At 39.7% G+C, this 12,616-nt stretch overlaps 1 protein-coding gene across 8 annotated transcripts in view; it reads left to right on the plus strand.

Moving 5' to 3' along the window:
- Positions 1 to 12,138, plus strand: part of Cntn4 (contactin 4) — a 1,022,510-nt gene extending 1,010,372 nt beyond the window's left edge. For 5 of the 8 annotated variants that reach the window (XM_006506197.3, XM_006506196.3, XM_006506198.3 and 2 more), the window contains 2 exons: positions 6,266 to 6,434; positions 9,518 to 12,138. In XM_006506197.3, the coding sequence (XP_006506260.1) occupies positions 6,266 to 6,434; positions 9,518 to 9,618 (270 nt within the window). In that variant the 3' untranslated portion in view covers positions 9,619 to 12,138. The remainder of the gene's footprint in view (positions 1 to 6,265; positions 6,435 to 9,517) is intronic. The other 3 variants (NM_001364566.1, NM_001364565.1, NM_001109749.1) reach the window with 2 other exon arrangements.
- Positions 12,139 to 12,616: the final 478 nt, after the last annotated feature.

Genomic DNA, 12,616 nt, shown 5'->3' on the forward strand with positions numbered 1-12,616 from the left:
TAACCAATTCCTTCACTATTTGATTCTGTTTTCCTATATTTCTTTAAGGGATATATTTGTTTCCTCTTTAAGGGCTTCTCTACCTGTTTACCTGTGTTTTCCTGCTTTTCTTTCACTGGGTTGTTTATATCATCCTTAAATGACTCTATTATCTTCATGAGAAAGGATTTTAGGTCACCATCATGTTTTTTAGGTGTGTTGGGGTATTCAGGGCTTGATGTGGTGGGATTACTGGGTTCTGATGGTGCCAAAGTATAGTGGCTTCTATTGCTTATGGTCTTGCACATGCATCTAACCATCTAGTTATCCCTGGTGTTAACTATTTGGAGCCTGCCTTCTGTCTTCCTGGGTTTCTACAGGTCTCCTGGGTGATCTATAACCCTGGATGCAGCAAATATCCTGGGATGCCTTCAGACTGTGGGGTCTGTTGCCCTGGGTGCAGCAGATCTCCTGGAAGGCCTTCAGACTGTGGGGTCTTCAGAGGGATTGATATACAGATTCTCTGCCCTGATGGAAGGCACAGGCCTCTATCTAAGTTTCTTTCTTTTTTAAAAAATATTTTTTATTAGGTATGTTCCTCATTTACATTTCCAATGCTATCCCAAAAGTCCCCCATACCCTCACCTACCACTCCCCTACCCACCCACTCCCACTTTTTGGCCCTGGCGTTCCCCTGTACTGGGGCATATAAAGTTTGCATGTCTAATGGGCCTCTCTTTCCAGTGATGGCCAACTAGGCCATCTTTTGATACATATGCAGCTAGAGTCAAGAGCTCCGGGGTACTGGTTAGTTCATAATGTTGTTCCACCTATAGGGTTGCAGATCCCTTTAGCTCCTTGGGTACTTTCTCTAGCTCCTCCATTGGGGGCCCTGTGATCCATCCAATAGCTGACTGTGAGCATCCACTTCTGTGTTTGCTAGGCCCCGGCATAGTCTCACAAGAGAAAGCTATACCAGGGTCCTTTCAGCAAAATCTTGCTAGTGTATGCAATGGTGTCAGCATTTGGAGGCTGATTATGGAATGGATCCCTGGATATGGCAGTCTCTAGATGGCCCATCCTTTTGTCTCAGCTCCAAACTTTGTCTCTGTAACTCCTTTTATGGGTGTTTTGTTCCCAATTCTAAGAAGGGGCAAAGTGTCCACACTTTGGTCTTCGTTCTTCTTGAGTTTCATGTGTTTCGCAAATTGTATCTTATATCTTGGATATTCTAAGTTTCTGGGCTAATATCCACTTATCAGTGACTACATATCATTTGAGTTCTTTTGTGATTGGGTTACCTCACTCAGGATGATGCCCTCCAAGTCCAACCATTTGCCTAGGAATTTCATAAATTCATTCCTTTTAATAGCTGAGTAGTACTCCATTGTGTAAATGTACCACATTTTTTGTATCCATTCCTCTGTTGAGGGGCATCTGGGTTCTTTCCAGCTTCTGGCTATTATAAATAAGGCTGCTATAAACATAGTGGCGCATGTGTCCTTCTTACCAGTTGGGACATCTTCTGGATATATGCCCAGGAGAGGTATTGCTGGATCCTCCGGTAGTACTATGTCCAATTTTCTGAGGATCCACCAGACTGATTTCCAGAGTGGTTGTACAAGCTTGCAATCCCACCAACAATGGAAGAGTGTTCCTCTTTCTCAACATCCTAACCAGCATCTGCTGTCACCTGAATTTTTGATCTTAGCCATTCTGACTGGTGTGAGATGGAATCTCAGGGTTGTTTTGATTGGCATTTCCCTGATGATTAAGAATGCTGAACATTTTTTCAGGTGCTTCTTAGCCATTTGGTATTCCTCAGGTGAGAATTCTTTGTTTAGCTCTGAGCCCCATTTTTTAATGGGGTTATTTGATTTTCTGGAGTCCACCTTCTTGAATTCTTTTTATATATTGGATATTAGTCCCCTATCTGATTTAGGATAGGTAAAGATCCTTTCCCAATCTGTTGGTGGCCTTTTTGTCTTATTGATGGTGTCTTTTACCTTACAGAAGCTTTGCAGTTTTATGAGGTCCCATTTGTATTTTCTCGATCTTACAGCACAAGCCATTGCTGTTCTATTCAGGAATTTTTCCCCTGTGCCCATATCTTTGAGGCTTTTCCCCACTTTCTCTTCTATAAGTTTCAGTGTCTCTGGTTTTATGTGTTTCTTAATTATCTCACCATCCTAATAACCCCTTAAAGAAGAAATTCCTAGAATCTACTGTGTCTATTAGACCTAACTTTGAAGACAAGGAGATGTGTTAAGATGATACCTCTAGAATTTCTAAGCCTGGGATCTGATCTGTATGGAATCTCTTTCTGCCCCTTGACCTCAGTTTACTTTGCCTGGCAATCAGCAGATAGACACAGTGAGTGAAAATAAAGCATTACAAGAAAAGGCCATGAAGGTAAAGAGACCATAGAGAGCCAAGGGGCACTTAGAAGAGGCATGTCCTTTATATAAAGGCCAGGGAAAGCCAATTCAGGGGTGACTTCTCAATTTGGCTTTAAATGAAAGAAGAAATGATACAGGAAGCTCTCTGGAAAAGTGTATAGGTAGAAGTCATGAAGCTCCCAAGGTGAATGCCAGTGTAACAGGATGTGAAATATTGGTGACTATAGCAAAGGACCTTGCGACTATCTGGAGAGGTGGGAGAGTTGGAGTAGGTGCATGGGAATTGGCTCCAATGAGAAGTATTCTCTGCTGTCTTTGTTTCTGTGAGTTACTATAAGAGAATAATTGAGGCTTGTTAATTTATGGCAACCAGAAGCATATTTCTGGAGGCTAGGTTTCCTAGCACAAAACTATTGGCTTACAAGGAGAGTCCTTTTGACCTGTTATCACAAAGCAGAAGGTGAGAGACTGAAACACCAAAAGAGGACAGGATTCCTATGACAGCACCAACCCCATGATGAGGGCAGAAGTCTCATAGCTCAGGCACATCTTAACTGGGTGTAATAACCTCTTAAGCATTCCACGGTTTTTTGTTTGCTTCCTTGTTTGGTTGGCTGGTTTGGGTTGGGTTGGTTTGGTTTGGTTTTGAGACAGGATCTAACTCTGTAGCCAGAACTGATCTAGAACTCACTATGGCCAGGCTCACCTCAAATACATAGTAAACCTTCTGCCTCAGCAGCCTGAATATGTAAGCATCTTAAGGTTTGTATAAGCTTTGAATGTATAAGGATTGCAAGCATAGGCCACCTTTTAAAATTAATATAGTAGCAATTAATATCACATGGATTTTACACCAGATGACTACCCAAACCATAGCAATCATGCTGGCAGTATCTTTTGACAATAACTATAACCCTCCATGCACAAATTTTATTTTATAAAGCTGGTATTAAAAAAAATTACACATTAAGGTGGTCAAACAAATAATACATGCAAGCCACATATGATCCCCAGGCTACTCATTCTCTGTGTTTATTTAGCTATTTTTTAATATTTCATTTACATGCACTTATGCCCACATGTATACAGCATGCATCTGCAGGTCACTTTCAGTCTTTAGTTCTCTACTTTTACAGAGTGGATCCTAGATATCTAATCAAAATCATCAGACTGGGTGACAGAATCCTTTACTACTGAGCCATCTGTTCTCCTACCGCCTACCCCCTTTTAAGATCCCTGTCTATTCCCCTTATTTTGCACATATGAAGATAGAAAACAGAGGGAAAGCACCTTGACCCAGAGGTGGTGACCAAGTTGATATAAATAATTCAGGCTCTGGAGTTAGATTTCTTAGGTTTAAACACTAGGTCAATCACTTACTTGTCATGGGACCACAGGCAATTTTCTACTCTCTCCAGACCTCAGGTTGCCATCTTTGAGGTCAAAATAATAACTAAATGTAGCTGGAAGTAGAAGTGTTCCAACACTGGAGAAGCAAAAGCTGTTAGTGTTTGCTGTTGTTGTTGAGTCCCAGGTATCCTCTCTTTGTCCCCGCCTGTTTTATATCAGGCATAAACATAACCTTCATGTCAATCAGCTGTACTGTGTTTAGTGTAAATAAAGCTTTTGTTGGCCTTATTCAGGTGACATGGCAGTCCCCATTGTCCCCATTATTACAAGACAGATAAGCAGTGTTGATGTAAAAAAAAAAAAAAAGAGTATTGAGTATTTTCTTGGAAATGTTTCTTTTGGATTTATACTTGAAACTGGTTGGATTCGCTGAGCTCTTGCAAGGACCAGAAGTAAATCAAAGAAGCAATTTATTCCTCTGAGCAAGATGTGACCTTGCATCCCATCAGCCAGCCCATTCTCCTGCAGGGCTGGGATGAGAAGCAGTGCCCCAGGATTTATTGGCACTTGATCATTAGCAAAGGGATGTTGAGCCTGGCACAGCTGATGCTTCAGCGTGTGTGTAGAAGGGGAGGGTTTGAGAATCTTTCCACCTTAAGGAAATTGTGTTTTCCACCCTGTATTGGAGGGCTGTAAATTAAGATGATAAAATGCCAGGGAACAAATGGGATCTAAACTATGTTAAGGAAATTTTATGAATTTCATTCATGTTTGTTTCTGTCTTGCAATAGAAGACTGACCATATATTTCTGACCTCTGTAGATCGGTATTTATAGGGGTCCTGTGCTTCTCAAACTGGGATATATGTTCCAGCAACATTGGTGTAGGGTGAAAACTTAGAAGAAAGGCAAAAGCTCAGGTCTCGGCCCTAACCTCTGACCTCAGCAATCAGCAACTCTGGAGGTGGGCTGAACGAATGACATTTTAAGTATCTTGCCTGGTGATTCTGGGGCAAGACTGACTTTGTAAACCTAATCTCATATTGACATTATATGAGTGAATATTTTTAAAATCAAAGTATAGTATACCCTGCACTTCCACATGGCAGTCAGGAGTGGAAGTCAAGTGGGATTTACCATCCCCTATCTACCCTCTTTCAGAGTGAGACCATGCTTTACTGTGGGGCTACCTTTAGCACTGTGGGAGGTTCTGCCATGAGTTTGGTCTCTGCTTACTAAACAGGTAGCTATGTGACATTCAAGCATATCTGCAGATAGTGATGAGTGACCCCCACCCTCTTAACTCTGCTAAGAAGTATAGGATAAGGGTACCAGTAAGTGTCCCATAACATCCAAAGCACCCAAGGCTGATAACCCCTAGTGTAATCATACATCCTTTATATTCCATGGGAAGATGAAGAAGGCAGGCTCATTTGATTTATGACTATAGACTTAGAAATCAACTTCTACTTCTCCATGATGACAGGTCCCTGGGCCTCAGTGTCCCCACCTGTAGAAAGGTGAAATAACACCTGCATTGTGGGATTGTGGTGACATTAATAAGCTACTATAAGAATCAGAAACTACAGAGTAGTTGTCCTCAAGGTTGTTGCTGGGCACACAATGGCAGGTGCATGTTTTTATTCCTTTGTATTTTGTTCCCTGTTTGGGTGAGGAACCATCAGAGCCCCAAGCCAGCGTGTTTTCAGAAAACCTAGGACGCTATGTCATCAGATATATTACAGTCCAAACTCAGCATCTAAGAGGCCCAGGAAGGAAAACAAAGGTGCACAAGTGGAACTTTTCAGAAGCACCACACTTCCAGATGGTCACTGACAGCCTCTTCTATGTGATCCTTAAAGGGAGTCCCAGTGGGAGGGATAGTGGAGAGCTCACTGCCCTTGCCATTCACAAAATGTCTGAATGTGCAGAAATGCCATCTTTCAAGAAATCTCTTGATAATAATGACCTGCTGGGTGTTTCTTGTTCTTGAAACCCCTGCTGTGTGTGTGCATCTTGCTCCATTTAAGTCTGCATAGATAAACTTTCTTAAGTCGTTCTTTGAACCCAGCCCTCACTGCATTCAGTCTGCAAAATTTTGAAAAGTGGGTGGGTTTGTCTCCATTTTACAATAGAGAGGACTGAAGTTAGAAGAGATGAAGTAATTGACCTAGGGTCACACAGAGCCAAGTCTATTCTGGTGCCAAGGCTCCTGGTGTGTCACTGACTCTACATTCTTAAAGAAATATTTAGTCTTCTATAATTCAATACAGGTTAACTTACCCATGTAAAAGAACAGTCACACCCGCTGCTCTCCTTTACCGTTTCAACTCTTCCTTCCAACTCTTCCCTCCACAACATGGTGGCAGAAGACTTGACCCTTGCCATAGACAAGCCTTTTCAGGCTGTCAGAGCACTTCCATCATTTTACATTTAACTTCCACACAGAGATCAAAAATGAAAAAGAAAAAAGAATATTCCAAGTCTTTGTGCATCGGTTAGAACAGCAGATGACACCCGCTCTTTCTGCATGGGCAGGTCTTGTACAGATGGAACAGGCAAAGCAGCACATCTGTCATTGAAACCAACAAGACATCAGTGGAGCTTTCATTACCTTTCGATGAAGATTACATCATAGAGATCAAGCCATTCAGTGATGGAGGAGATGGCAGCAGCAGTGAGCAAATCCGAATCCCAAAGATATCAAGTAAGAACATTTTTCAACTCATCCTTTCCCTTTTCCTATTATGTCAGTATCCCAGATGACCCAAGGCTTCAAAGAAATTGAGCCTGAGAAGAGTCATAATTAAGGTGAATGGCAGGAGCATCCTTTCTTACATAACTGATGTTTTCTGATTTCAAGAGACTTCATGAAAAAAAAAAAAAAACACCTCTTTGCCTAGTTTTGATGGATTTAGTCAGTGGCCAGCCAAAGTAGTAAATGAAGGCTGCCCCTCATAAGGCATGAAGCGCTGTTTCATATTGACCCATTTGACTGACAAGTACATAGTCCCCTAATTAATTACAGCCTTTATAGTTAATGAACAAAGTAGTTAGAAAGAATAGACAAAGAAGTTTGGGTGTTGTTATTGTTGTTGTTTAAGACAGGTCTCACTATGTAGCATAACTGGTCTGGAACTTGTGCATAGACCAGGCTGGCCTCGAACTCACAGAGATCCACTTGCCTCTGCCTCCCCAGTGCTAGCATGCTCTGGTCAAAAAGTTCTTAATAAGGCTGTGATGTTTTATCCCCAGCAAGCCAGTGTAATTCAGTCTTGAGTTGGAAACATTTGAAATTTAACATGCTATATTTTGATTGAGAATATGAAATCTACATGTAAAAACCATATGGCTCTATTTATAGTTAATTGTCTCCATTTTTGAATTTTGATAAATAGTATGTGAGTGTAGCTTTTGTGAGCAGATGCATTCTATTCTGTTTTTGAGTTTTATGTTTACAAATATCTCAACAGCATACAAATTTTGTTGTATGATTTTTTTATTTTAATAAAAATAAAATGTATCAAGTCAGAAAGAAGAATAATGATTGGCAGCAGCTGGGCAGTGGAGTGTGGCAGTTTAGTGACTATTTGTGTATTATTTGGCACGGTTTAGAAAGCATCTAGCGAGCAGAGCTGCTTACAAATCTTCTAAAAGTGCTTACTGCCTATGGATTACACTTTTTTTTGTCTTTGTTCTGCTTTGTTTTTGTCTTTTGTTTTTTATTTGAAAGTAGGGTCTTACAAAGTAGCCCTGGTTGACTCTGGGCTGCTGATGTTTTCCAGCTTGCAGAAATCTTTCTGCCTCTGCTTCCTAAGTGCCAGGATTAGAGTAACCATACCTCCTGAATTGTCTGGCTATAGAGTGTTTTACAATGATAATGAAGAGATTAGGTTGGCATCCAGGTTTCCACTAGGTATCTTGGTACATATTCTTCTGCCATTTGGATTTGAGGTCTGGATATTATAGGATCAGTGCTGGCTGGAATTATAAACTCTCAAGCTATCACTGGAAAGATAATATGTTAAATCATGGGTGATATATTCAACAGAGACCCCAATTTTAGAGCTGGAGTAAGCATCTGCTAGATGTCCATCATTTTATTTTTCAAAGGAGAAGGTTGTTTTGTCTTACAGATAGGAAATGGTAGCAAAGTAGCCATGGAGCAATTTTAATGGCTTCTGAGAGACTTTTCAGTTCAGAAGAGTAAAGAGGTCCCTGTTCATTTCACCTGTTCTCTGAATTGCCTATCATTTAGGAAGGATTCAATAAATGCTTGTCTGTGTTCCAGAATAGTACAGGGTTCAGTGGGAAACTGAGACCAAAGCTATGCCCCAGAGACAGAGTTCATACTTACATAAAAGCTAATATACATACATTATATACATATATAATTATATACATTTAAATCCAATATCCATATATACACCACACACACACACACACACACACACACACACACACACACATATATATATATATATATGCCTCTGAACTGTATTCTTTCTGTTTGTTTTGTTGTATATATATATATTGTTTTATATATATATATGAGGAGATCATCAAAAAAGAGCTCTGATTTCTGCTGAAAGGAAGCCTCACACAGTGAGTTTGGGAGTAAGGTCTAGCCCACAACACCATAAAATTGGGATTTATTTATCTCACTTTGCTTAAATCTTACTACAAACTTCTGATCATTGCAAAGATAGTTCTTTTTTCTCAATGATTCTTGGTCTCACTCATTACAAAACCATTTATAGTGGCCAGATAATGAAGATATGAGTGTTAGCAGAGCATAATGTATTCCCTCAAGGAATAGATCAGACAGCCTTAAAGAAACCAATAGCAATAATGGGAACGCTTTTATTAAGAAAAATGTACAAACTACATGAAGAAGTTTGTTTATAATGTGACTATTTTGTCTGAGCAAAAGAGATTTACTTGGACAAACATGGTTTTGATTTCTAATCCAGACATTCACTTATCTAGGCTATCTTAGACAAGTTAGTTACCTTTTGGGAGACTAGTCTCCTTATCTGATGGATGAAAGAGTGACATTATCTAGTTCACAGAGGGGGCTGTAAGAGCTGAGTGTCATATCATCTGTGCAGCACAGAAGTAGAACTGAAAGGGAGTATCAGTTTTCAAATCAACCTCTCTCAGGAATATTCCTAGTAATATTGAAGTATCTATTACACTGGATGTGGGTACCTTCAATTTATCAGAATCTACAGTCTACAGGATGATCCCTAACCTGCTTCCAGAGCACAGACAGGGTCATCATGGAACTGATGTTAATGAATCACTGACTGAATCATGTAGCTAGGCCTGGAAAGAAGCTCAGTCAGAAAAGCCCTTGCCTGGCAAGCTGAGGAACCCAAATATGGACCCTAGCTCAGGTTTAAAAAGTAAGCTAAGTAAAGCCACGCACCCTTATAGTCTTAGCACTGGAAAGGTAGAAACAGGAAGATCCCTTGATGAGTTCCAGGCCAGTAAGAGACCCAGCCTCGAGAAAGCAAGCTGGAAGGCATCCATCTAAGGAGCTGACAGTGTCCTCTCCTTTCCATATCCATGCCTATGTGTGTGCACACATACCTGAGCGCACACTCGTTTCTGCGCACACATACACACATAATAAAACCAAAATCGATAGCCAGATGATGGACAGACAGGATGAGGTCTGTTGTATTAGAACCCAGCCAGCTGTGCTGTTTTGGTAAGCCCTGTAGCATTGTATATCTTTGTATATAGGATGAGTCCCTGATGAACAAATTTGTTCTCTCTTTTCAGATTCCTATGCAAGAGGATCGGGGGCTTCTACCTCCAATGCGTGTACGCTGTCAGCCATCAGTACAATAATGATTTCTCTCACAGCCAGGTCTAGTTTATGACAAAAGTTATCTGAAGGACTTGCTATTTATAATATAAGCAACATTTAGCTAGTTGTTTTGAAGACACCCAGTACTAAGTAATATTGTTGTTCAAGTACATCTTATTACTGGAAAAAAATGTTTTTTGCTTCGTTAGGAATGGCATTATACAGTACTTCCTCAAAGCAAATCTAGCTTTGTCTGAAGTTTCTTTGGAAACTCTGCAATGCACTGAAGACATCTGTAATATGATGTTACCAAAGCAGTTTACATATGTCCTTATATGCATATTTTTTATTATATATTTAGTGTTTTATAGAATTTTTTAAAGTTAACATATAATATAGATATTGTTTTTTTCTTTCTTCCTCTGCTATAAAATGCTCTGGGCAACACAAACCACACAATTATGATTTGAGCCGATTTCCTTTAAGGGCAGAGTTTGAAACTCATCACAGCAAATGAATTACAAATGACTTGTACAGTTTTACAAGGATCCAGTGTCAAAACAGCTGGAGACTGGGTCTGTAACTCAAGGCTGCTGTATATAAATTATCCCTTGAATGGTTAATGCATTGAATCGAGTCCCCTTGACATATGTGATATGTTTTCCCACCCTGTTGTGAATTTTCTTGTTGAACACAATTTGAGATGGTTTCAGGAACTACACATCCCAAAAGCTAAACTTCCCAGCCCAAGAGGTACCTTGTGCAATTCTCCCATCCCTGAACTTAGCATCATCTGGTAAGACTTTATTTGAGCATCGTCTTTGTAGTAGCATTATCTTAGGCATTGAATTTGAAGTTACATATCCTGTAGTAACATAGATGAAAAGTTACTATAGTCAAACAAGTCTTTCATGGCATAAAAGGTAATTTTACTCTTTAGACATATCTGTTTTGAATGTAAATTTTTTAATAATTCTGTCAATGCATTTATAATTTCAAAATTTCTTATAGATAACATGTGTAACTGTAATGATAGAGCCCTTCTTTTGAATGACAATAACATATGTAATTTGAAATTTTTTTCCTATTTTAGCAAATAGCTGCTGCAAAGAATTTTACATATAACTCTATAACTATCCGTAGTACAGATGTATTGTATCTTGATGTCTCTCCCGTTTTGCAGTAGCTAGTCTGGTTGCTTTATAAGCTTTGCATTCTACATCTTAAAATGATACAATGAAAGATGGCAATATTGACAAACCTTATTCTTACGAAAAGAACTATTTATTACGATGGGGGATGTTTTGTAAGCTGACAAGGGTGGAACATAAAAGGCAATGAGATTTTCTATAAAGCGTTGCACATGAAAACACACAGTCACCTTTTTCTTCTTTCTTGGAGAGCTCACGATTGCCTGTAATTTGTCATTTTTGCTTACACATAACATAGCCTTTCAACTTGCTAATTATATTCATCCAATAAAGGCATCATTGATTCCATTTGTGTAAAAATTAGGATGGTAACAGGGAAAATATTGTCAGTATTTCAGCTGTGTTCCTTTCTTACTTTGATATGGCATACTTCTATGTTAAAATATGATTTAAAATCACATGCAAAAAAATCAACAAAGTAATAAAATGAATGAAAAAAACTGATACCCCAGGTAGTTCCCAACCCCAGTGTAAATGATATCTACCAGTGATCTAGCATATGTAATCTTTTTTAAAGGTATTGTTAATAAATATTCTGTCATTTGTAAAAATATCTGCCTTCTGGGAGCATTATTCTTTCCTGCTTGTCAGGGAAATTTTTAGCTTACCCTTGTGCTAGTTACAACTTGGGATCGTAGGGGGACAAAAAAGTCTCGAGCTCTGGCCCCAAAACTAGGTGACCCAATTCCAAATGTGACTTTGAAATTGACAACCCTGAAGACACCATTTCAAATCCCCTTTGGAAGCATAGAGGAGCAAACTCAAGTAACATATGTCTTGAAGCTGAGGCTAGAATTTTGTTTTTCTTGGCTAGCCAAGATTTTGTATATTTGATCTAAGTATACCTGTTGTTTTCCCTACCCATTGCCAAAATCATAAAATCTCTATAATCTTAAGCACGTAAGGCCCTTCTTAGTCTACAATCTCTTACTCCTATATACAGCCACACTGAGCCCTACTTGTTCCCTGAACACTGCTTGCTTTTGATCTCACCTCTGTGCCTTTCGGGACTCATGGCTGTTCCTTCTTGAAATGTTTTCCTCTCTCTCGCACCCAAATATCAATCATCCTAGGGTTCCACCAACACTCCAGCTCATCTATGAGGTCTTCCCATATGTGTGACCTTGTGATGTCCTCCCTCTGAATTTGCTGCAACCTTCCATTTAGTATTTCATAGGGTACTACTTTTGGAAATATCTTGTACTGTTATCTTGCATTTGAACCTAGCTCTTGTATTGTTCCTGACTTTTCTTTGAATGTATGCCTTGTCTTCCCAACTAGATTGTAAGCTCCTTGAGGGCAGGGATATTGGTCTTCTCTTCCATGTACTCTGCATAGTGCCTAGCACAGTGCCTTGCAATAAATATTCATTGATGAATTGATTGAAGGGGTCTTTGAAGTAGCATTTTGCATCAGTAGCCCGCCTGTGTGCTATATAGCAAACCAAGCAGGGTGGACTGTCTCACCATTTCCATGAGGCTCCAGTGGTTCCAATGGTTTTTACTGTTAGGTTTTGATGACCTTTTTCCACTTCTCAGCTTTATCATCCCGCAGTGATGCCCTAAGTTAGCTGACACCCACTGGACTGAAGAGTTTAGCAAGTGTCACATTGGCACCTTCACCAAACTTTGCTTGATTTGTTGGCCTCAGTGTTTTATTGTGGGTAGGGGCTTTTGTTTGCAAGCAACCAAAACAACTCCCCTAACTGGACCAAGCAGAATGGAACTAATTAGCATCTCCCAGGGTCACTACAGGAGCTCAAGAAATACCAAAGGTGCAAGCCTTGATGAATTTAAGAACTTGGATACTCTCAGGAGCACAGAAACCTTGCAGAGTCTTCTTGGTGTGTGGTTTGAAGGA

This window comes from Mus musculus, chromosome 6 (assembly GCF_000001635.26).
Source record: "Mus musculus strain C57BL/6J chromosome 6, GRCm38.p6 C57BL/6J".
NCBI lineage: Eukaryota > Metazoa > Chordata > Mammalia > Rodentia > Muridae > Mus > Mus musculus.